The sequence below is a fragment of the Falco rusticolus genome, chromosome 9, assembly GCF_015220075.1.
Source record: "Falco rusticolus isolate bFalRus1 chromosome 9, bFalRus1.pri, whole genome shotgun sequence".
Taxonomy (NCBI): domain Eukaryota; kingdom Metazoa; phylum Chordata; class Aves; order Falconiformes; family Falconidae; genus Falco; species Falco rusticolus.
Genome location: NC_051195.1, coordinates 9,093,467 through 9,118,043, shown reverse-complemented (window position 1 = coordinate 9,118,043; position 24,577 = coordinate 9,093,467). Strand labels below are relative to the sequence as shown.

General features: G+C 38.2%; 1 protein-coding gene across 8 annotated transcripts in view; it reads left to right on the top strand.

Annotated features, from left to right (window-relative positions):
- The window catches only part of POLR3A (RNA polymerase III subunit A), a 48,804-nt gene that overhangs the window by 9,345 nt on the left and 14,882 nt on the right, over window positions 1-24,577 (top strand). For 7 of the 8 annotated variants that reach the window (XR_005106356.1, XR_005106355.1, XR_005106357.1 and 4 more), the window contains 19 exons: window positions 338-407; window positions 1,113-1,240; window positions 2,705-2,843; window positions 4,824-4,988; window positions 5,276-5,448; window positions 6,669-6,780; window positions 9,792-9,910; window positions 11,374-11,511; window positions 13,135-13,305; window positions 14,110-14,223; window positions 15,460-15,495; window positions 19,067-19,153; window positions 19,239-19,321; window positions 21,558-21,728; window positions 22,337-22,430; window positions 22,541-22,633; window positions 23,070-23,234; window positions 23,911-24,075; window positions 24,400-24,531. Coding sequence is in view for 5 of the 8 variants with exons in the window: in XM_037401438.1 (XP_037257335.1) it covers window positions 338-407; window positions 1,113-1,240; window positions 2,705-2,843; window positions 4,824-4,988; window positions 5,276-5,448; window positions 6,669-6,780; window positions 9,792-9,910; window positions 11,374-11,511; window positions 13,135-13,305; window positions 14,110-14,223; window positions 15,460-15,495; window positions 19,067-19,153; window positions 19,239-19,321; window positions 21,558-21,728; window positions 22,337-22,430; window positions 22,541-22,633; window positions 23,070-23,234; window positions 23,911-24,075; window positions 24,400-24,531 (2,355 nt within the window). In the remaining 3 variants the exon portion in view is untranslated. The remainder of the gene's footprint in view (window positions 1-337; window positions 408-1,112; window positions 1,241-2,704; window positions 2,844-4,823; window positions 4,989-5,275; window positions 5,449-6,668; window positions 6,781-9,791; window positions 9,911-11,373; window positions 11,512-13,134; window positions 13,306-14,109; window positions 14,224-15,459; window positions 15,496-19,066; window positions 19,154-19,238; window positions 19,322-21,557; window positions 21,729-22,336; window positions 22,431-22,540; window positions 22,634-23,069; window positions 23,235-23,910; window positions 24,076-24,399; window positions 24,532-24,577) is intronic. The other variant, XM_037401437.1, reaches the window with a different exon arrangement.

Here is a 24,577-nt window from a genome sequence, read left to right as displayed (position 1 = left end):
TCTTAGGTTCCCAAAGCTAGTTTTCCCTTCCCTGTCCTGTTTGAACAGTAACCTACCAAACACATCAATTTGATTGCAACTTCTGCTTTGGAAACAGAATATGTAATTTCCAGCAACTGTTCTCAAATTGTTCCTTAACTGTCAATGGACTGTAGCACAATGAAACTTCTAGTTTATTTTTTCTGTCTTTGAAGAAAGCGGTACTTTGATTTAGAATAAACTTTGCCAATATTTGCTGAAATAACTGTCTTAAATGCTGTTTCCTTCTGAATGACAAATGACGGTGTCTTCAAATGTGTCTTTTTTTTCATTCTGTCTTGTTTCTTATATCATATAGACTAAAGCAAATTTGGTAACACCAAGAAATGGAGAACCTCTTATCGCTGCTATTCAGGATTTCCTCACAGGTGTGTATATAAGCCAGTTTTAAAGCTGTGTGATTTAACAGTTGTTCCATCAGGATCACTACCCTCTTTTGAGAATTTTTCTGTATTAATTAAAAAAATGCTCCTTTCACAAGTCAGTGGTATTATGAAATGAAGGCTGTTGTTAGTCTGAAATATTATGATATCCTCAGAATCTTCTGATACTGTCTGCCTTTCTGACTGCAATTATTTATTACCTTTGCGTATGTTTTGCACTGTTTCTCTGACAGAGGAAATGAATGGTTGAGGTCTTTGTATGCACTAGGTAGACAATATAAACTGCTTATAATTATGGTAGAGGAGTTGAATTCATCAGTCAAAAATTAGTTTCAACCTGCAGTAAGTACCTTCAAGTTTCCTTAACTCTTCGGGAAACATCTGATGAATTATACAAAAGAAAGTGTACAAAATTTAATGCCAAGGCCTTATTTTTACCTATGGAACAGAGTTAGAGAGAGAGAACAGATTATAGAAATGCACTGGTTCAAATTTTTAGAAATTTGAGTGTGTAGCAATGAAAGAAAAAACTCTGGAAAGGATTTACAACTAAAGCAGTCTAAACTATTGTCATTTTGCATAGTAAGTATGTAACTAGCATTAGAATGAAATCATTGATACTGAATATGCAATAGCTTTTAAATTTAATCTCATTTTAGTCTGTCACATTAATAATGTTTTACGTTCTAGGTGCCTATCTTCTTACATTAAAAGATACCTTTTTTGATCGAGCCAAAGCCTGTCAAATTATTGCTTCTATCCTGGTTGGCAAGGATGAGAAGATTAAAGTTCGTCTCCCACCTCCAGCAATTTTGAGGGTGTGTCAAACTATTTTTTAAAATGTTACTAAGCTGCCTTCTGTTGTTTGGTTTTGACACGTGGTAATGTTCGCAGCAGAGACAGTTCTTGTTTTCTCTGACATCAGTTTTGTATGAAATTTAGTATTTGTAAGTGCAAGGATCAGAATTCAGGGTCAAAGCTATGCAGAAGTTGTTGCATGGTTCCTGATCCTGAACAGTCAACTTTGCATGGAACAGTGGGGATGCAGGGTTCCTTAAGAATTCAAACACAGCTTTGCCTACTCTCCTGCTACCCTGAGACAGACCACTTGGCTGTTTGTGGTCAGTAGAAGATCCATCATTCTTAGTAACCTCACTGTTACTGGCTGTACAGACTAATACACAGCTAAGTGGACAGTTACTCCTTGAGTGTCGTCAAGTAATGTCCTGAAATGCTCAACAGTTCTGTGTTTCAGTATCCCAAATCTAGGAGGTATTAAACCTGGGAAATAGTATGCTTTAGTTGTTAAATCTGTGTTTAAGATAAAAGAAGATAGTGCCATGTGATTAGGTTAGTTGGTTGGGGTTTTTATTGGTTCACGTATGGAAAATATTTATTATGGAGAGCAGAGTATTTGTGTATTTGTCACAGACTTTGGAGAGAGCTATGGTGTCATATAAGCCCTCATTCGCATACATTTAAGGGTGTCTGTATTTGATTAATTTTGTATTTGAGGCAAACAGTATTGTTTTGAGATAGTTGGGTACATTTTCAGGTTTGTTAAATACTAAGTACTAGTGTATACATTTGGGGATTTTTTTATACCCTTGAATTTCACAATAAGTGTAATATTAGGGAAATTCAGAAAGTGAAATTGAAATGCCAGTGAATAATACTGGTTTAAAGCAAGGTCAGAGCAATTATGGGCAGTATCTAATGTGAATTTTATAAATTTATATGAACATTTGCTAATAGCCAGGAGCAGGGATTCTTCGACTGCTTTGGTCACTCCAAATGAATAATTTTAGTGCTAGCTGTAAGAGTTACTTATGTTTAACTACAGCTGAAGGGAATACATAATTGTGTGGGGTTTTTTAACTGAAAAATTTTTACCAAAGACACTACATAAAGAAGGAATTGTGAGTGTTTAACCTCTTTGAGAAGTGAAATGGTAGTAGCAGCATCTTTTTTGTTTCTTTAGTTTTCTAATCAGGAAGGGAAACATGACAGTAAGAGGGAGCAATAGAGCATGTTTCTCTAAATGAATGCAGATGCCCTTATATAAAGGATAACCATTCAGCAGTCATTGTTTCTGTATCTATAATAAAGTGCATAATACTTCCCCCCTCAAAGGAATGCTACTGTGCACTTCTGCAAGTATAGTTCAGCATAGAAAGGTTCTGTATAGAAAACCATTTTACGATTAAATTCTTGCTTGTTGTTTTACTGTAGTTGTAATATAAATTCTTTAATCCTAATTCTTGTCTTTTTGTTTCTCGAAGCCTGTAACACTCTGGACAGGAAAACAGGTTTTCAGCCTCATTCTCAAACCCAGTGATGATTGTCCTGTAAAAGCCAATCTACGAACCAAGGGCAAGCAGTATTGCGGCAAAGGGGAAGACCTGTGTTACAATGATTCTTGTGAGTGACGCTTCTAAGGCTGTGTTTTCCAAGAAATTGTACCTATTGTTTTGTTGAGTTTGTTGCTGTTGAGCTGACTGTGGGAGTTAAAGCAGTACTTCACATAAATATCCTTGAAGTAAGAAATAAAACTATGCAGTTTTTCCTCAAAAGCTGAAGTCATGTTGAACACCAAAGAAAAGACTTGGGTGTTTTCTTGTAATAAAATCTTTTGTATGATGCTAGGCTTGTCGTGATAGTAACGTAATATTTGTACGTAAGAGAAAGATAAAAGCAAAGCAGCTTAGGAAGTGGTTGTGCAGAGGGCAAATGGAAAAATTTAATATCCTAAATGGGTTTAGTAATACAGGGATTAGAAGTCAAAACAGTGAAAGGAGTTTAGGGTATGTAAGGTGGGTAGATATCCCTAGGATAGCAAACCGTCTGTATCCTTCCAGTTAGGGAAGTCAGAGTGGCAGATGGAATGCAGAGCATGAGAGTTGAAGAAGCTGTAGGAGACAAGCAAGGCTTTGCTTATTATTCGTTTGTCATTCATGTGGTAACAGGCGGAAAAGAACTTGAGCAGGCAAGATTAGCTTGGTGCCTTGCTGCTCGGAAGTGTGAGTTAAGGAACTTGGGGAGGGACCATTGGTTTACAGTGTATCTGTCATGCAATGTTGATGTCAGAAAGATTTTACCAATTAGGACTCGAATCCACTCTGCACCAGACTCTGAGCGATTCTTTAGAAGATAGGACCACTTCATAGTTGTGGGGTTGGTTATAAACATGGTGGCATGTTTTTTCAACCTCTTAAAGAATGTGGGGTGGAAGGTAACAATAATCCTGTTCACACTCATGTGAACACAGAGCGTCTTTGCTCCACAGTATTTTCATGTTAGGAAGTACGGGAAGAACTTCCATTTTCTGAGTTTGACAGTAGCAGATGATGCAGAAAACTTTTGGATTTCGTTGGTGGCTCTGTTCAGTTCTTTGAAGAAAGTTAATTTCTGAAGCAACGCTAGTTTTCTTCAGAAAGTTCTCTGCAAATTCTCCAAAATCTCAATAAATCCTTGTATCACATTTTTATTATATATAATAAGCAATAGAGCAATGACTTCTGGTTCAAGGTGATTACCTAGATTCACATTGAAGATATTGAGCATAGAGTACAGTGTGCAAACGTCTACAGCATTCCGCATAAAATGATATAAATTGGATCCATCTACAGACACCAGTTCTTTGAAAGGTACATAATGAGGATGAGCATATATTGTACTGTTATCATAGAAAATTTGTCTAAAGTACAGGTACAGAAGATTCTTTTTAATTGGCTAAAGGCTGAAGCTTAGAAAGAAGATTCAGTGCCTGAAGTGGAAGGTTCCTGACGAAGCAAAAGTAAATAATTCAAAAGAGGCAGTGGGTACAGGCCTACAGGAAGACGGATGTCGTTATGATATTCTTGTAATTAAAGAGACATCAGAGTCCAAGTGTGTCTTTTAAATTTGGGCTGTGCCTCCAGAGGTGATTCAGTTGAACTGAATATCAGAATCTTTGAGTAACAGAACTGTAACTTCACTTCTGCAATTCTGTTGCTCTACTTGAAGTAAATAAACAAATACTATTGGTTTATTATGCATGATTGAGGGCTTCATTTCTGGACAGATGAGATTGAAGGCTTTGTTCTAGTTCAGGAAACAATTTTTGATTATTTTTTTTACAAAAAGGATTCTTCACAGTGTTTCTCACAAGTCTTAAATAGGCTACAGTTGCCTTTCTAAGAAGGGAAATAAAATTTAACTTCAGTTGATAAGGCTGGGTCATAGGCCGTTCCCCTAAAATACTTACTCATGCACATCTCCAGAGACATTAAAGGTATGTCTTTGGGGTTTGTTCTTTTAATGAACAGAGCTTTTATTTAAAAACCTACTCCACAACCGATTACTAGAATTTACCTAATGTTTTCAAAAATGGATGATTTCTTTTTGCCTTTTTGTTTCTAGATGTCACAATTCAAAACAGTGAGTTAATGAGCGGCAGTATGGACAAAGGAACCTTAGGTTCAGGATCCAAGAACAATATATTCTACATCTTGCTGAGAGACTGGGGACAGGTAGAAGCTGCAGATGCCATGTCACGACTAGCCAGACTTGCTCCCGTCTATCTTTGTAAGTACATTTCCTTGTAAAATAGTATCTTAAAGCAGAAATACAGAGCAATCAAGCAAGATTTTTGCTTCAAATATAATATACTGTGTTTAAAAAAAATAAAATAAGCTAGCTGTGAAGCTGGCAGAAACAACGAAACACCTGATTGTGCTTATGATGGTCATATGGTGGGAGGAAAAAATAGAAGTTCCTGATAGTAATATTTCTAGGTTTTAATTTGTTTACTCTGTATGAGATTGAGCTACCGATATAATGTATTTAATTATTATTATTATTTTTAATAATAGCTAATCGTGGCTTTTCAATTGGAATTGGTGATGTAACCCCTGGGCAAGGCCTGCTAAAAGCGAAGTATGAGCTCCTGAATGCTGGCTATAAGAAATGTGATGAGTATATTGAAGCTCTGAACACTGGCAAGCTACAGCAGCAGCCTGGTTGTACTGCAGAGGAGACGCTAGAGGTAACATTTCTAATTTAAATCACTGTATATTTAGAGACTTAGCAACTATATTCATGTAAATTGTGAAGTTCGAAGCTCTCTTCTGAAACCTATAGATAGGAGCAAATAGGGTCCCTAGGTATGTATGCAACTTTAGCTGAATCTGTTTAGGCTTAACATTTAGATGCTTGTATGCATCTAAAAATGTTAGATAAATACTAAACAACTAAGATCCTCCCTCCCTCCAGGCTGGATGTATTGGGGCGGCATACAAGAGAATACAATTACGTAGGTAATTGGAACAGGGTTAATTACATTTTTCAGTATTTGCTAAGTTAGTAAAGAACAGTAATGATAAAGAACTTAATCCAAGAAGCAAAACGTTCCTTTAGTTATAGATGTGTTTATATGCAAGTGTTTTCTTGACCCTTACTGGGGCAAAAGTTAAGTGGTTATGCTGGTTTTTTTCTTCTGTAGAAGTTTTGATGAGGAGCAGTGAATGTTGCCCAAAAGCTTATGAATGGCGACTTAATGAAGTCAGGTGAAAAACACAGTTTTCATTGTATTCAGTGGTTCTATACATCTGTTGTCTTGGCTAGTCAATGACAAGTATTTACCTTTAAAAAAAGTAGAAAGAAAAAAAAAAGAAAGAAACCAAAGCAACAACAACAACCACCAACCAGAAAAACCTTACCCTATGATGAAGTACTGTCAGTTTTCCAGTTTGAAGTGGCAGTCTGGCTGAAGGAGGAGCCTTGCAGTCTTTCCCACTCTTCCTCTTTTCAGACACCTGTGTATGTCATAAAGTGTTTTTTTTTATGCTGTTGTTACTTTTTTAACAATTGGAGATATCATCTTTGTACTCTCTGACAGCAGTCCAAAATATTTTTTTTTATATCTTTTTTTATTTTTTTCCTCCTTTGTGGTAATTTTTCACATAGTGCAATGAGATTTAAAGCTTAGTTCAGTGCTCAGTTTAGCTTAAATTGGTGCTGCTGACAAAAGAGGTTGGCATGTTCCTGGCTACCTGTCTTATCCCAGCAAAGACTTTTTGTGCAGCAAACTGGAAAGTTATACAAGTTAGAAGTTAAACTTGTTTTCCTCAAAGCAATGTCTAGGTTTCTTTCTCTCTTGTATTTAGAATTTCCTTTGACTATTGAAGGTATTGCTGGCAAGTGGTAGAGTACTGTTAGCATATGGTATCTTTTAACAAATGCTGAATTCTGAAATTTGGTTTTCAGGCCTTAATCCTTAAAGAACTCTCTGTTATCAGAGATCATGCTGGCAGTGCCTGTCTCAGAGAACTGGACAAGAGCAACAGTCCCCTTATCATGGCTCTCTGTGGTTCTAAAGGTACGTATAGCTAAACTTTGTAAGTAGATTGCGTGCTCCATCACTGTTCTCAAAATTACTTCTGTTGTCTTTATAGCTTGTTTTACACAGTCAGTTGTGCAAGTGTTACTTTCATGTCATATAGATTTGAAGTGACGCTTCTCAGTAAGTACAGTTTGGGTATAGTTAATTAAAATCATGCTGATGTGCTAGTTTTTGTATCTTTAAAGTTTTAGTACAAGTTGAAAAGCATCCTTAAGATGTTCTTAATACATGAATTAACTCATCAATAGAAAGGGTTCAATTGCATTTCTGACTTCAGTATCTCTATCACATAGAAAAATCAAGTGGAAATTACATAAGGGATTGGAACTCATATTTCAGAGAATCATAGAATAGTTCGGGTTGCAAGGGATCTTAAAGACCATCTAGTTCCAGCCCCCTGCCACGGGCAGGGACACCCTCCACCAGCCCAGGTTGCCCAAAGCCCCGTCCAGCCTGGCCTTGAGCACTGCCAGGGATGGGGCACCCCCAGCTGCTCTGGGCAGCCTGGGCCAGCGCCTCGCCGCCCTCACGGGGAACAATTTCTGCCTTATCTCTCATCTCAGCATACCCTCTTCCAGTTTAGAGCTGTTCCCCCTTGTCCATTTCCCCTTGTCCCATCGCTACCTGCCCTTGTAAAAAGTCCCTCTCCGGCTTTCTGGTAGCCCCCCACCAGGTACGGGAAGGCTGCTCTGGGGTCTCTCCAGAGCCTTCTCTTCTCCGGGCTGAACCGCCCCAGCTCTCTCAGCCTGCCTTCACAGGAGAGGGGCTCCAGCCCCCGGGTCATCTTGGTGTCCCTCCTCTGGGCTCGCTCCAACAGTTTCATGTCCTTTTTAAGTTGGGGGCCCCAGAGCTAGATGCAGCATTCCAAGTGGGATCACACGTGAGTGGGGTAGAGGGGGAGAATAATCTCCCTTAACCTGCTGGCCACGTTTTTTGATGCAGCCTGGGGTACAGTTGGCTTTCTGGGCTGCAAGCGCACGTTACTGGGTCATATTGAGCTTCTCGTCCACCAACACCCCCAAGTCCTTCTCAGGGCTTTTGTCCACCCATTCTCTGCCCAGCCTGTATTTGTGCTTGAGATTGCCCAGTCTAGGTGCAGCACCTTGCACTTAGCTTTGTTGAATTTCGTGAGATTTGTTAGGGCCCACCTCTCAAGCCTGTCAAGGTCGCCCTGGAGAGTGTCCCTTCCCTCCAGCTTGTCAGCAGCACCACACAGCTGGGTATTGTCAGTAAACTTGCCCACTTGTTGTGGACAAACATCCCACCGTCCATGTCACCCACAAAGACAGTTCTGGTGCCAGTGCTGACCCCTGAGGAGCACCACTCGTCACCACACTGGTCTCCCCATGCACGTCGAGCCATTGACCGCAACTCTGGGTGCAACCATCCAGCCCAATTCTCTATCCACCAAGTGGTCCACATATCATATCCAGGTCTCTCCAGTTTAGAGACAAGGATGTCAAACAGGACAATGTCAAAAGTTTTGCACAAGTCCAGGTAGATGACACGAGTTGCTTTTCCCTTGTCCGCCAGTGCTGTAACCCCGTCACAGAAGGCCACCAGGCACAATTTGCTCTTGGTGAAGCTGTGTTGGCTGTCATCAGTCACAGTCTTATTTTCCATGTGCCTCAGCATAGTTTCCAGGAGGATCTGCTCCATGATCGTGCCAGGCACAGAGGTGAGACTGACCAGCCTGTTGTTCCCTGAGTCTTCCTTATTTCCCTTATTAAAAACAGGGGTTACATTTTCCCTTTTCCAGTCAGTGGTGGCTCCACCAGACTGCCATGACTTCTCAAAGATGATGGAGAGTGGTTCGGCCACTTCATCTGCCAGTTGCCTCAGGACATGTAGACGCATCTCATCAGGTCCCGTGGACTTGTACACCTTCAGGTTTTTCAGATGGTCTTGAGCCTGATCTCCTACAGTGGATGGTTCTTCATTCTCTTAGTCCTGCCTTTGCCTTCTGCAGCTCGGGCAGGGTGGCTGGAGCAGCTGCCAGTGAAGACTGAGGCAAACAAGGTCATCCTTCTCCGTGTCCCGGGGAAGAAGGTCTCCCATTTCCTTCTGGAGAGTACCCACGTTCTCCCTAGTCTTCCTTTTATCACCGATGTACCTATAGAAGCTGATCTTGTTGTCCTTGACGTCTGTGGCCAGATCTAATTCTGTCAGGGCTGTAGCTTTCCTAACCTCACACCTGGCTGCTCAGACAATTTCGCCCTGTTCCTCCTAGGCTACCTGTCCTTGCTTGCACCCTCAGCCATCTTCACTGCTTTGTTTCTGAAGGACCACCTGTGTAGTAAATGCTTGTTTTGTACTCAAATTACTATCTGAGGTTTCCATTGTTTTCTGTGAGAATTGGAAGAAATCACCGTTTGCCTTTGTTTATTTGTCTCTAATAAACTGTGGAAAGCCCTCAAGGTAACATTTTCTATTTCTGAAAAAATACTGGAATCTAAGAAGAAGGATATTAAGTGTGTAATTTAAGGGAGGGGGGCCATTGTTTGCAAGGATGTTCAGCAAATAAAACTTCTGAGTTAGTGACTTAATTCTTTAGGACTTAATGTGTTCTAGGAATCTTTGTAGACACTGAGCCCTTCATCAAAAATATTGTTAGAATATGTTTATTGAAGAAATTGTGAAGCAAAATAGGTAGGTTAGGATTATGGGTTGTATAAAAAACAATCCGTAATACACAACAGGATAATACAAGGACTGTAGGCAAATAGTGGTGGTGTGACTCTCTATGACAGGAAGAAAAAAGTGTTAGGAGTTGTTAGCAGTATCGTTGGCTAACTTAGTTGTCAGTCTCTGCATAAATGCTGAAATGAACAGGACAAGTAATGGAAAAGCTTTGTTAACTGTTGCAATTCTAAGCGCATTTTTGATGAATTGTGAAGCTAAATAATCTTCGTTAAAGTAAAGATAGCTCATTAGAGGAGCAGTGATATTCTTCATTTGTGAGTGAGATTTTTTTTCTTTCTTTTCAGGCTCCTTCATTAATATTTCCCAGATGATTGCTTGTGTAGGTCAGCAAGCTATCAGTGGGTCCCGAGTTCCTGATGGATTTGAGAACAGGTCCTTGCCTCACTTTGAGAAGCATTCTAAGGTAATTCTGTATGTTTGCAGCACACTGTAAAGAAAAGTGAAAGAAGTTGCCTTAAACCATTTTAAGAAGGACAGATGATAGGATGTTTTCATATGACATGGTGAAGCAAAAGGATCACATATGGTGAATGTGAAATATTTTGAATGTGCTTTGGTAGTTAACAGTAGTGTGAATTGCTATAGGATGTCTAGTTAATTTGCATTTTTACAGAGGAGCCTTGCTTAGACCTTTCTAATTTAGTAAAATTGAAGTATGACAATATATTTTTAGTTCTCTTGAGAGTTCTAAAAATCATTTGTTGAAGTATCTCTGTTGGCTTATGTTTCACTGCACTAAGACATTTTAGGACAACTGCTGGGTGTGTGTTGATATCTTCAGACAGGTGAAATATGCCAGAGAAACTCTTCTGGAGTCTTTTTTTTTTTTTTTTTAATTGTCTTTTTGTTTTTTCTTCCCACTAGGATAGGTACCATGGGCTACTCTGACTGTTCCGTCTTTGAGTTCTGTTCTACATTAGGCAATAGGAGTCTCATGCACTTGTTAATACAATTCAGTGAGATTCTTTTTTTTTTTTTTTCTTTTTTTTGAAAAAACTGCTCTCTGAAATCTCATGATCAGTACAGAACCTTCTAGGTATCAGCCATCAATCTTGTTAGTGTGTTAGTCAGATAAGTGTCAGGTGGCAGACATGGCACTTGCATGTCTCATTAAACATCCAAATTTCTTTTTCTGAGTTCTGTAACGTAATTGTTTTATTTCTTTTCTGAATAAATTAAAGAATTAAAAATCCTTCGTGGATTAAATGAGAAGGTGAAAGTTACATTTTAACTCTAGCTTTTTAACTGATTTAGAAAGCCCTACCTGTTAACAAAAAGTGATCTTCTAAGGTGAACCTCTTTGTAGCCTATACATAGTTCTGTGGGGTTGTGGAGGCAGTTTGTTGTTACTTGAATTGAAGGGAGGCCTGCATAAAGTTCATGGGCAAGAACTCTTCTCAGGGGTGAGAGCATTTGAAAAAAGCAGTTATGTACGTATCTCCGGTTGTATTTTTACTGTATTCCTTAGTCTTCGGCGCTGCAGATACCTTTGCTATACTACTGCAAAATGAATGTTCTTATCGCCTTTTAAATTTTTGCAATGTTAAGGGAGGCTGAAGTGTTAGAAGATGGTGTAGTGTTTGCAAGGAATGGCTAGAAGCATGACAAGGCTTGGAGGAGGAGGAGGAAGAAAGTCTATTAGATTAGTTTGCAAGAACTAGGCCAGGGTTTTGAAGCATTTATTCAGATCTGTAATGCAAACGTTGAACTTCAAAGCTAATTGCAGCTGAGATGATTGCTCCGTGTTTGTGTATGGATTGGCTAACTATCTGAAAGAATTTAGATGACATACAATGTGTTTCTCTGTAACATGCATATAGAATGTATATTGCATTTTAACCATTGTTTTCCCACTCTTCTTCGTAGCTCCCAGCAGCAAAAGGCTTTGTTGCTAATAGCTTCTACTCTGGGTTGACTCCCACTGAATTTTTTTTTCATACAATGGCTGGTCGAGAAGGTCTGGTTGACACAGCTGTGAAAACAGCCGAAACTGGATATATGCAGGTAACTGTCAGTGGAGTGGGGTTTTTATCAGTCTTGCAAAAGAAGGTGTTTCAAATGTACATTTTGAGGTGAGGGGTGGGGGAGAAGTGCATACATTATGTGTGTGTGTATGTTTGTTTTTAGTGTAACAGAGTAATTTATGCTGTGAAATATTGGTTTCTAAAGCAGACCTCAGGCAATGGTACAGTAGCATGCTTGCATTAAGGTGTTCCCTCTTGAGTAAGGGTGATAAAAGCCCTTGTTCTATGGAATTATTGAGAACTGCTTTCTATGTAGCATGTGTTCCATCCATCACATGGGTTTTAGGAAGTTTTGTCCATATGTTGTAACACAGATTTGAGTTGCGAGTGCTTTTTCAGAGATGGTGTTTCAACACTGAGAAACAGAGAACACAGATCCTTGGTTTGGGTTATTTAAAAGGTGGTCTGGGTGACAGAAATTCAGTTAAAGCTCCCTTTCAGTATCTGTCCTCTTAAGGTAACAGGCACCTTGGCCATATAGACTTAAAGTTCTGCAAGTTGTTGGTGTCTTGGGCTGCGTCTCCTGTGAAAATAAATGTCCCTTTGACAAAGCTTCTTGCTATTACAAGCAGCCTTAAGACTTCAGTGAAAACATTTAAGTAATTGTTTAAGTATAGTACTTTTCCCAGTGTAACGGGCCGTAGAAAAGCCAAGATAATTTGGAGCTGGGGACACATTCAGAGATATGCAAGTAACTGCAAAGACTGAAATCAGTTTCTTTTGGGGTGGGTGATTAATTAGACCACTTGTCTCCCCAAAGTAACAGAATAATGTTTGCATGTGTGTAAGTATATATAAATATAATAAGCAGGCTGCAGAATATTTTTTCTCATCAATTTTCACCCTACAGGAATGACCTGTAATACTTGGACTTTGTAATTCTTTTTTTTTAAAGAAACAACATTTATTTCATCTTACCTTGATCCTCCTCAGTAACAAAAAATTACCAATTTATATTCTTCAGGGAGCTAATTTATTTTCATAGAACAGTGAAGTCCATCCTTCAAGTACAAATGTTTTTAACCATTAATGCTTCACAGCATGCTGCCTTCTAGGGAGACGGAGGAAGGAAAATGGTAGTAAAGCTATTTCCCAATACAAAGAATTAATGTAAAAGAAGTAGCTAACACTGGTAGAAAAATAGCACCTTCTGGCTTTGGCAGATGAGCTCTTTGGGTTTTGTCAGTGAAAATAATTGTTGACTGGTTTTGCTTCCATACACAAAAAGTGTTGTATCACTTGAGAAATAAGCCTGATGAAGAATATGAATATTCTGTCAAAAAAACCCAACCCAGATTCCTCAGCCTGTAATAGGTTCTTGCAGCCTAGCGTCAGGCTTCCATGTGGCAGAATTTCTAAATGTGGAGAATTATGTTGTTGCTTTAAATTTTGTTATTCTTGGCTTTCATGTTTTGAGGAATGTACAGTGAAGCCCTAGGGATAATGTATGACTTAAAATAGGTTTTTATGCCTGCTAATCACTATGTCACAGGTATTTCCAGGGTCCAATTTCTGTATTTTTTGTAATCCCAAGCAATAGCTACTTTTAAAAAGATCCCATTTATTTTCCTTGAAAATATTATTTTTTTTCCTTTTTCTTTAGAGGCGACTGGTAAAATCACTTGAAGATCTTTGCTCACAGTATGATTTGACAGTCAGAAGTTCTACTGGTGACATTATACAGTTTATTTACGGAGGAGATGGCTTGGATCCTGCAGCCATGGAAGGGAAGGATGAACCACTAGAATTCAAGCGTGTTCTAGACAATATCAGGGTAAGTGTTACTGAAATCTTCCAAAGTACGAAAACAGTACTAAGCATGTAGGAGGAAGTAGTAAATGACAGGAAGAATTGTTGCAGTTGAAGTATTTATTTTTAAAACGCCTTTTTGCCTGTTCATGGTCAGTCCTTCAGCATGTCTGTACTAAGAGTTGTATTTTTTTACAGTAGAACACAGCAACTAGGACCAAACTGTGTATAAGCTGTGAAAAGTAGAATTTCCTTTTGTGCCTAAACCTAGTCCCAAGGGCCTGATATCCAACTTAATAGATAAAATACTCCTGGCTTAGTTGATTACTAGATTGAACTTACATTACACAAAGTAATTCCTTATTATATCAAGATATGCATGGTTTTTTGTGTGGAACTGCCTCTTAAGTCAGAGGCTTGATGGGTTATTGAATAACTCGGGATGTATGGTGATGTTTGAAGGACGGTATTGTTTGGTTTTGGTTTTGTGGTTTGTTGGTTGGTTGTTCCCCTCCCCGCCAAAGACAAAAGCCTTTTGCTGAAATAACCGTTCAGACTTCTGTAATGTGAGTGTAATAGATCAGCAGAATAAGAAACGTGTGTGTATACCTTCAGCTTTACGTAAGTAAGCAGAACTATATGTGGACCTTCCCTTCACGATACTCTGGTATTATATAGTAAAAATAAAAAGCAAACCCAAACCCCGCACAAAAACCAGCCAAAACTGAAGAATGCTGTTAAATCAATTGTATGTATCTATATTCTGTGCCTTTACAGTGAATTTTTTGTGCATGTGTTTTATATGAAGAAGTAATTTTTTCTTCTTAAGGCTGTATATCCATGCCAAAGTGAACCAGCCCTTAGTAAGAATGAATTGGTGTTAACATCTGAGTCCATTATGAAGAAGAACGAATTTCTTTGCTGTCGAGACAGTTTTTTGCAGGTAATTATCTCGCTTAACAGACTGCAATTAACTTTTTCTTGTAAATTAAGGAAATTAAATAAAACAGCCTTATTAATGTGTAGGAGCAATGGCTGAATTTTATGTGTTAGTGGCAGTTAGTTCAGTAATACATTTCTGTACGTTTGGGGGGGGGGGGGGAACAAGTAATTTTAATTCTTATGGTAGTTGTTCATGTTCACCACAGGAACATTAGAAACGAGAGAAAAATCTAGTGATTTTTTGAGTAGAAGATGCCATTAATCTGAGATACCTTGTGGGAATTTCTCTGCCTAGCAAGACGGTGCAGTAATTACGAGCTTCCACTAGGATGTCAGAAAAGAAATAATGCTTGTTGACTCTATGTAGGAAACCACTGAGTCTCATACTCCATTATTATGCTTATGTTTTGATATTGTCAACTTTCGGAATAACTGTTTTTACTAATTTGCTTGTTTTCCTGTAGTAGAAACACGAGCTATACACGTAGACCTATTAACTTTGCTTGCTTATGATACTAACCCAGCAAAAAAAACTGGTGTCACGTGAAGTGCTTCGCTGGATGTGGCTTTCTTATTCTGGGGAGTACTTGCACGTCTTTTAAGGATGAGTGGCTGTTGACATGACCGCTTGCACTTGGAATTGCAAAAGTCGGTTTGTTTGAAAGAGCATTAAACAATTTTAGTATTTCTGAGAGCAGCTATACCTAAAGACTACTTTAGGAGACAGTGATTAAGAAGTGTACAATTAACCTGCCTGTGGACACATAAAGCTGTTACCTTGATGCACCTTCTTATTACTGGCAGAGATGAGAACATCATCAGCAGTGACCTGCTTTTGAAGGGTTTCTTTTTAATAGATCTAAGTGCTTCAGAGCAGAAGATGAAAAAATAATTGTTGTTTTTAAGCGGTTTTTTATAAACCTGATTCACAATTCTGTTGCTACAGCAGAGTTGAAAAAATAAGTATATCCATACTTGAAATATGCTGTGAATCTTAACTGCTTCTCTGAAGGAAAAAAAATGCAATATACTAACACCAGAGTTTGGAGATGAAGCTGGTCTTTGAGGTGTACATATTTGTAATCTTATCAGGAAAATCTAGATAATTGCTGTTAATTTCAGAATCACAGATATGGCTACATCACCGTAATGGTAATTAGTTTAACTGAAGATTTTTAAGTTTTAGATATTGTTACATTTTCTTCTTTCCTTTTTTTTTTTCTGTTCATCCTTGAAGACATTAACTGAGACAGGTTATGAAAAATATAATGAGGTAATTGTAGCATGTGTGTGCACTGTGTGAGCATTAATGTTAGTGCTTTTTAGCTAAAGATGTGTGTATAGTGCTAAAGTAACTGATTAGCATATATAAGTTACTGCTTGTTAAATAATAATGTAGGTGTTCATCACAATTACTTACCCCAGTTCCATTTTAGTGGTGAAAACCATGAGACGAATTAATCCTCATAGTGAAATCTGAGGATATGAGGAAGCTGTCTTTTAGTACCTGAAACTGCCTTTGAAAACTCATTCTTTCAAACTTTAGGGATATTAGCATCTTTTCTGACATTTTCCTACCCCTTCCTCCACTTTTCCTTTTCCAGAACTGAGATATTTTTATTGGTGTTATTTTACCAGGAGGTTCCTATAACAGGCTTATCCACTCTTGTGCAAAAACCAGTATGTCTGAATAGCCTTTTTCAAACAGGGTGACATTCACTCTGCCTGCACTCCGCCGTCACTGGTGGGAATTTAACCAATGAATAAGCAGATTGTTGGCTGGCACAGTTTAAATTGTGTTATTCTTTTAATATATTTGAGTATATTAAGATACGGGTGAAGGGAAGGTTTTATTTCCTTCTTATTGAAATTGGGAAAATATTTAGAAGAACCTCACAATTTAAAAACAAAAAACATCAGTTAAATCATTTCTCTATGGTTTCTTTTTGTAGATGGAATAAGAGTACTGGGGAGTGTGGTACAAACATGGAAAAGGCTCAGCACACAGCCAGTTGGTGCTGGCACGTGTAGAACTGACCTAATGGGTCTGCCTGGACTCGAGGAGATTATTGGTGGATCTTGTGGGGTTGTCTGGATCGCTGTGTTTCAGCAAGCTTTGTAGCTGCGAGGATTCTTCTATCAGCAGTGTTTCATGTATAGAAATGATTCCACTAGCTTAAGTGTCGGGACACGTGATGCAAGCACCTGGCTGGCTAGGCTTTATACCCTGCACTGCTATTCTGACTAAATTTGGGCTCTGTAGGAGCTGACAAAGCCCACGTGGAGCCTCAGCTTACTGAGTCAGTTTGGTGCTGTTTTGTTAAACAGGTCCAGACTAAAAGACTTCATAGGTTTAGATAATATGAAAGAACTGATGGTTTCTTGAGCTTGCTCTGGCAGTTGCATCGCTGTGCTCGTAGAGGACAGTGTTGCACTTAAGATAAGTCCATAGAGACAGACAGGCTCAGCAAAAAGTGAGCTACGTTTTCATTCTATTTGTAGCATAAATTAATCCGTAGTTTGGATAAACTGCCAACAAATAATTGAAAGTTGAGAGGAATTGCTAATTTTCTCTTTTAGTTGTTATGCATGAAGAAAACTTTTGACAATGAGAAATGTCTTCAGAGATTTACCTTCTATTTCTCACCTTTTTTTGTCTTTAGTGTGTGGAAATAATGTACCATTTGAGTACCTTATTTTTACAGTTCAGAATTATAAATAACAACAGATGTGCTATGTTGGGAGGTTTTGGGTTTTTTTTTTTTGTAAAGCGTTTTGGAGCTCAGGGACTGTCCAAGAGGAAAAGTTGTTCTTTTCTCATAATGCTACTTTTTCACATAATACTACTTTCACATATTTTCACATAATACTACTACGCAGTTTCTCATAATGCTACTTGGAGTCCTCTGCTCTACTAGTCTTAAGACAGCCCTATTGTGGACTTTCTCCATGTGACCACATGGCCAGTTACTCAGCCAGTATGACAACTTGTTTTGAGGAGTTTGTGATGGGTGTGGTTATTATTACTGTCCCCAGGTTTTCTAGTAGGTGAAAATTTACAACTTAGTCTTCGGTGTTCTGGAGGAAGAAGTCAGTGTTACTTACACCTCCTGCCTCTTCCCCTTCCACTCCTCCCTTCCAGCCCCTCCGCAAAAGAAGCATCTTTTGTGATAGAATTACTTCTAAAATCTCTCCTTAGTGGGGTGGATTGTTGGGTTGTGGGGTTTTTTTCCTAGATCAAATGTTTTGGATTGTCTTCTGCAAGAGCTACAATATTCCTTCTTTTTAATGCACCCATAGTAAAAATATTATTTTTTCTAATATCACGTTATTGCTTAACAGTTTATTTTAGGAAATAAATAATCGATTTTATGCAAAGATTTCAGGGTCAAAAACCTTTAAAATGGCAAAATATTTCATTCTTGAATTACTGTGACTTAGTACAGGGCAAAAGGGGCAAAAATGTATGAATGCATCCTGTTGTCATCCAAGTGGGGAAACAACTTGAAGCATCCATTCCAGCAGCACATTTCTGTTGTTGGTTCTTTCAGTTGAACTTTGTGCTGGTATTGGCAGAAAGTAACTTACTGTCTGAAAATTTCTTGACTATCAGTAACAATGTTGTTATTTTGAGGATCTAAGGATTCTGTTAGGATGTAATAGAAGTGTATTTATAATGATTTATATATTAGGTTGGGGGAGAGGGGAAGGGCAGTCACTCAGATATTTACTAGTAATTTTTGGTGCCCAGCTACTGTTGGTGGTTGGAAGGAGTCCAGTACTGAGTGAAGAAGAAGTGATATTACATTATTGTCATCCTGGTTGTCAGGCAGGACTAATGGCTTGAAAAGGGTTTAAAGGGACTCTAAAAATCAAACTGTTTGTTTCTTTACAGAGGCTTTCTTAAGTCATTGTTGAGGCAAATGGGAAGGACTTCCTCTTGCTTTTGTTTATATTTTGGTTTTGATAATCCAGTGACTTGCACTGAGTCCACTTTTACGGAAGAGTTTATTTGTGGAACTCGTATTTCTTGACTTGTAGTGTGCATTACAATATCCAAAATCTAACGCCCAACTGATGTTTCATAGAATTATTGGCTGGTTTTGTAACAGTAATTGTTTCAGTCTATGTTCCAGTAAAGACTGCTAGAAATACTTTTGGGTAAAACTGGTGAGAGAGTGAAAGGTTTATGTACTACTACGTGTGAAATGCAATTATCTGCAAGACCTCTCCACAAGATAACAAGAGTTATTTGAACTACGTTAGGTAGAGACTGACATGTGTGTATCAATTTTGAGTGGTTTTTCCTCCCAAATAAAGTACGTCTTGAATTTCTGAAATCTGTGCAGCCAGGTGTCCTTCATGTACTTCCTCTCTTGCCACAGTCTTTCCATTTTGACTTATTTTGAATACTGAGAAATGAGGGAGAATGTAGATGTGTCAGTATACTCAGAAAATAAGAATTTTGAGGGGTGTTTTGGTGTTGGTTTATTTTTTTTTGGTGGTAGAATCAGCTTCAGTAAGTGGTGGGTAGGAAGGTAGGATCAACCACAGTTAGATCTCTTTAAGTTTTCCATGCGTGCTCAGGAAGGATGCTTTTGTTCAGCGTGGACCATATTCCTCATGTATTGCTACTAATTTGTGGTTACACAAGAGTGAATCTGGTTTGCTAAATTCTAGTGTATGTGCGTGTCTTAAGTTTTAATGTTCCTCTCTCCATACTGTGCATTGTTAATTTATTATTGTAAACATACCATTTGGAGGTCTGAGCAAATAATTTACTGCTGAAGATTTGACTATGAAGACCATGTCTTCGCTTACTGTTGTTTTTAATGTAATTTCAGGAAATTAAAAAATTCATCAAAGGTGTTTCTGAGAAGATAAAAAAAACTAGGGACAAGTATGGCATTAATGACAATGGCACAACAGAGGTAAATAGTTTCAAGGGGGTAGTTATATAGCTATTTTCAATATTTGTAAGCTATTGATTTTCCAACTCTTTTATTCTCTTCTCAGCCACGAGTTTTATATCAGCTGGATAGGATTACTCCAACACAACTGGAGAAGTTTCTAGAGACTTGTAGGGACAAATACATGAGGTAAGCGTTTAGCCTGTTATTTTCTCAGTTTATCCCACGCCCTCCCCAGTTTAGCATTTGTTGCTTTGTTTGCAATGTAGGAGTGTATTTTGCTATTTTTACTGTATGAGTGTTGGTCGTGTTGTGAATGCAATACGAATAAAATGAAACAGTTGGCCTCAAGGCCATAAACATTGCAAGACAAAGGTAAAATGCCAAAAAAACCCCAAAACATTGCTGTCTACAGGTGGGCTTGTTAAGGCAGAGTTGAGTCTTGTACAACATTTCTCGAGGTCTGACACTTGAGATTTTTACCTTTCTGTCTACAGTCATAATCAGATTATTTCATTAGAAGACTTCTGATTTCTTTTTACATTGTAGGAAAGATGCTTTATACTTAACTTTTTATTTTTTGAACATGCAAAGCTATCTGCTTGTGTTCAGACACCTTTCTTCTGAAACAGTAGTGATCATACCCGCGAACACAGTTCTCTTACATAGCTACTTACTACTTCTATCCACAGATCGTATTTTGACAGCAGATTCTGGTGAAAGCCAAAAGTGCTAGGATTCAGAGTGAGAGAGGATATTGTTTAAACACTCTACACATTTTTACACCCACTGGCAGCAGGCATGTTCCCTTCCTCCCCCTCTTGCAGGAGATTGTTCCAAACCTCCAAAGAGTCCATGCAAAATAATGTCTGAATAGATCAGTTTCAAATCCACATGAATCTTCACAGTTATTCTTGGATCTACACAGTCCGTAAAGAGTTAATGTTACACCTGGTGTTAATGTGGTCTTGAATCTCTTAAGCACTTGCAGGAGATTTTTGTTTGTTCTGTTGTCTCTAACAAGATAATGATACTGTGGATGTTTTCATCTTCTTATCCATTAGGAGTTGTTTCATTTACTCTAGACTCCTTGGATTTGGTCATTGGCGTGCAGCCATTGGTGACATCTGCTTTGTGGCCTCATGCTCACCTGCATCAATTGTTTACTAATACTTTTTCTAGAAAATTCATGTATGTGCTGCATTCTTAACAGAACTAGTTTAAAGCAATTAGCAGTTTCCTGCTTTCAGTTGTTAGGATTACTTGCTTACATTTGTCTTGAGCTTTCTTAAACATTCTGGCATACTGTATTCTGCTGATCTGACTGAAAGACGGTGCCCTTGGAAAGGATCTGATTGCTATGAAGATCGGTTTTGGTTTATAGACTATTGTCATTTTACCAGGAGAAATCTTTCGGCTGAGATTCCAGCAATTTTTAGGCAGATATTACATGAATGTCAGGAGACGTCCAAATAATAGTGAGAACAGTAACCTTTGCTTAAATGATTTTGTTTTTACAGTCACCCAGAATTAATTCCTTTAGCTGTTACAAGCTAAATCACTATTCGACAGTAATTTTACTTCGTAAGATTTCATCAAGAAATATGCAAGAAGCTGCTGCAATTAGATTGTTTGAGGAAGTGGTGTTGTGCCTTAAGTTCAGAGGTTGTGTTTGCTCTAGAAAGGCAGACCACGTTGCAGTCTGAGCAAGCTTAAGAATGCTAACTTGCAGGATCTGATCAAAATTGTAGGGGGGGATGTAAACCACCCCTCGTGTCTCATTTTGAAATTGCTTATCATAGTGTGGTGTGGTCTTCATTGATCTTTTTTATTTTTGTCCTGTAAGGACAACCAGTTCTCAAAGTACGTAAATTTTAGAAAGGGGCAAATGTGGGAATAAGCCCATTACTTGTGTAACTTCGAGGGAAAGTAGGTCATCAGCGTAGGGCTTTTAAATAAGGTGAAGACAACAAAGACATTAATGTCTAGATTTTGCTCTGATTAAAAATAATCTGTGTAATAAGTTCTTAAAGAAGATTTAATAAAGCTTTCTTATGTTTAAATGTATAAAGGGAGGGGGGTCTGGAAATGTTAGCATATGGGATTTCCCTGAATAGGGAATCCTCAATCTACGGTTTGATGCTGAGGAGGAAGAGGACAAGTGTTGTGTTTATTGTTATGGATGTTATCCTGAATCTGTAGAATGCCTGTAGGACAGGGCATCTTCTTTGCTAGAATGAGATCAATCTTGAGTATTAGAGACCTTTTAACTTACTTCCTGTTCATTTATTATTAAAAATTAAAAGGTAACGAACTTCTCACGTATCTACCAAAATAGTTTCTGTCTTTGCTTGCTTAGGAATTTATACTTTATTCAGTTCTGTGTCTCTTTCTGTATTATTTTATGAGAGAATTTCTTTATCAGGGCACAGATGGAGCCTGGTTCTGCAGTAGGAGCTCTTTGTGCACAGAGTATTGGTGAGCCTGGCACACAGATGACTCTGAAGACTTTCCATTTTGCTGGCGTTGCTTCAATGAACATTACTTTGGGTGTGCCAAGAATCAAAGAAATCATTAATGCTTCAAAGGCTATTAGGTACTAACGTTGTTCTGGTTTGGTTGTTTTTGGTGGTTTTTTTTTCCTTTGCCTAAGTGAGACTTGATGGGTAAATTTGCAATACATCATAGACTTTCCCTGTTTTCAGTAATAGACTAGACAATGTTGATGCATGGGATACCCAAATAAAAAAGATCTAATACCTATCCAACTAAGTGATACTTGGGGCCAGAGAAGAGAGAAGCTTCATTTTTTCTGAAAATCAAATGTGGTTAAGTGGTTACCTATATTTAGTATTCTAATAAATGTCTCATATGCTGTGAAACTTTCTGGAGTTCAGCAGTAGTTGAAGCATACCTATTCATGAAGCCATACTTAAATAATGCTAGAGTGGTGTTGCCGTGAAAACAGTCACTAGTTACTGTGTTACAATCTCTTGTGTGTTTGCTTATTTTTACCAGCCTGAAGTACATAAACAGTAATTTCCTTGGGTGTACCTGAGGAAGCTGAAGGTCTTTTACCTTTTTAAATACTATTCTAGAGATGAGATAGGTTCCATAAGGCAAACTGGAATTCAAATTGCTATCTGTAATCTAGCTGAGCAGTTTCCTCACTGTTTTATTTTTTTGTATCTTTACTTTTTGTAGCACCCCTATAATAACAGCACAGTTGGATAAAGATGATGATCCTGATTTTGCCCGTCTGGTTAAAGGAAGAATTGAGAAAACTTTATTAGGGGAGGTAGGAAAAATTGTATTATTGCTAATACTTTAAATGTAAAAGTTAGCCAGTTGTTATGGGGCATTTAAACTGTTTTCACATGCTAACTATTTCATCCTTATCTCTTAAAGATTTCAGAATATATTGAGGAAGTGTTTCTTCCAGATGATTGTTTCATCCTAGTGAAGTTGTCTTTAGAGCGCATTAGACTACTGAGGTTAGAGGTGAGTTGTTCAGGTCTTAGGCAGAATATTCCTTGGGTAAGTTCCAAAGGGCCTCTTCAACATCACAAGTCAGACCAGTGGAAGTTTAAAAAAAGAAAGTGAACAGAAGATGTGCTGTGGCTACATTATATCTGGGGTTGGGTTTTTTCTCCTTGTCAAGTGAGTAATTTTTCCTTTATTTGGGAATGAGAGAACATACATTCATTTCTTGGTGCCTTGCTAAACCCAAGGATGGCATTTCTGTCTGTTAGTCAACACGCAGGCCGCTACCCTCAGCACAGGATAGTATTTCATACAATTTATAAGAGTCACAACTCCCTGTTATTTTTCCACGTTCTGCTTTTTTATATTGTTGAGAGACTGCTGCATGTATTTGGGCAGATTTGTATCTGTTAAGAGAGATATCCTGATGTTTGCTGGCTGACTTCTGCCACAGGTGAATGCAGAGACTGTGCGCTACTCTATTTGCATATCTAAACTCAGAGTAAAGCCTGGAGATGTTGCTGTCCATGGAGAAGCAGTTGTATGTGTGACCCCTCGTGAAAACAGCAAGAGTTCAATGTATTATGTATTGCAGTCCCTGAAGGAAGAACTCCCAAAGGTAAAAACAAAAGTTGTTTTACGTTTTTGTGGGAGGTGATCAGTTATAGTAATTTGGAGTTCTATGGTGGGAAGATGAAGTAATTCTTGTCAGTATTGTCAATAAACATAGGCCGAGTCCGTAACTCTTAGATTGTGATGCTACTGCTTTACAGCTGAAATTAAGCCTCAGTTAGTAATCTTCAATTACTAAATTAAATTGAAGCGTTGATATGTTCCTTACAACATTTATTGAAGCATTCGGAGTGCAGCAGTTGTATGAAATAGTGGTAACTTCTTCCAACTGCATCCAGAGCTTAACCACATGACAGTATCTGGCATTTTTACAGCTTTTGCTGTGAGGAGACAGTTTACTTTGATTTTTAAAAATAGGCATAAGTGAACGTTTATTATTGGCAGGATGCCCTTTCATTTGTGTGGATATATCGCCAGATCTGAGTGTGAGGATATCTGGCATAAAATATAAAATACAGATGAGTAAGGTTTGTAATATGGTGTGAATGTCACATTTGTACCTAGCGTATTGAAGAGCAGGAAATCTTGTTTCATATGTATTTTAATTGAGCATTTACTCCAAAGACTGGTGCTTCTAAATAAGTTTGAATGCTAATAAAGTTTACCTTTCTATACTGTGCACACCAAAGTTACTAGGGGTTTTTTTTGTTTGTTTTGTCAAGGTTGTAGTGCAAGGTATACCAGAGGTTTCCCGAGCTGTCATTCATATTGATGAACAAAGTGGAAAGGAAAAATATAAACTTCTAGTTGAAGGTGATAATCTGCGAGCTGTTATGGCTACCCATGGAGTGAAAGGAACAAAAACGTCTTCTAACAACACTTATGAGGTAGCGTTTAAGTGGGTACTGTGGGGTTTCCCCCATAGCATCTTTGTTACAAGTGCTTGTTTGTGCTCAGATGCAGCAGTTGATGTATCATCAAGCCTGAGTTCACTAATAGTTGTCAGAATGCATTAACGCAAGAGAACAATTCGACTGGCAGCACTGTTCACTTCGAAGCAGCTTTTTCTAAAACTATTTTTAAAACAGAGAAATGCAAAAGGGTAGTAATGGAAATGGAGTATTAATCTGACATCAGTCAGTATTTTTTCCAGGAATATACTTGCTCTAAGCATTTGATTTTTCATTAATCTAACATAATCTCTTGCGTAGGTAGAGAAGACACTAGGGATTGAAGCTGCTCGGACGACAATTATCAATGAGATTCAGTATACAATGGTGAACCATGGTATGAGCATTGACAGGAGACATGTTATGTTGTTGTCTGATCTAATGACTTACAAGGTTTGTACTATGTGTTTTCTAAATGTTACATTGTCCTGTTTAGGCA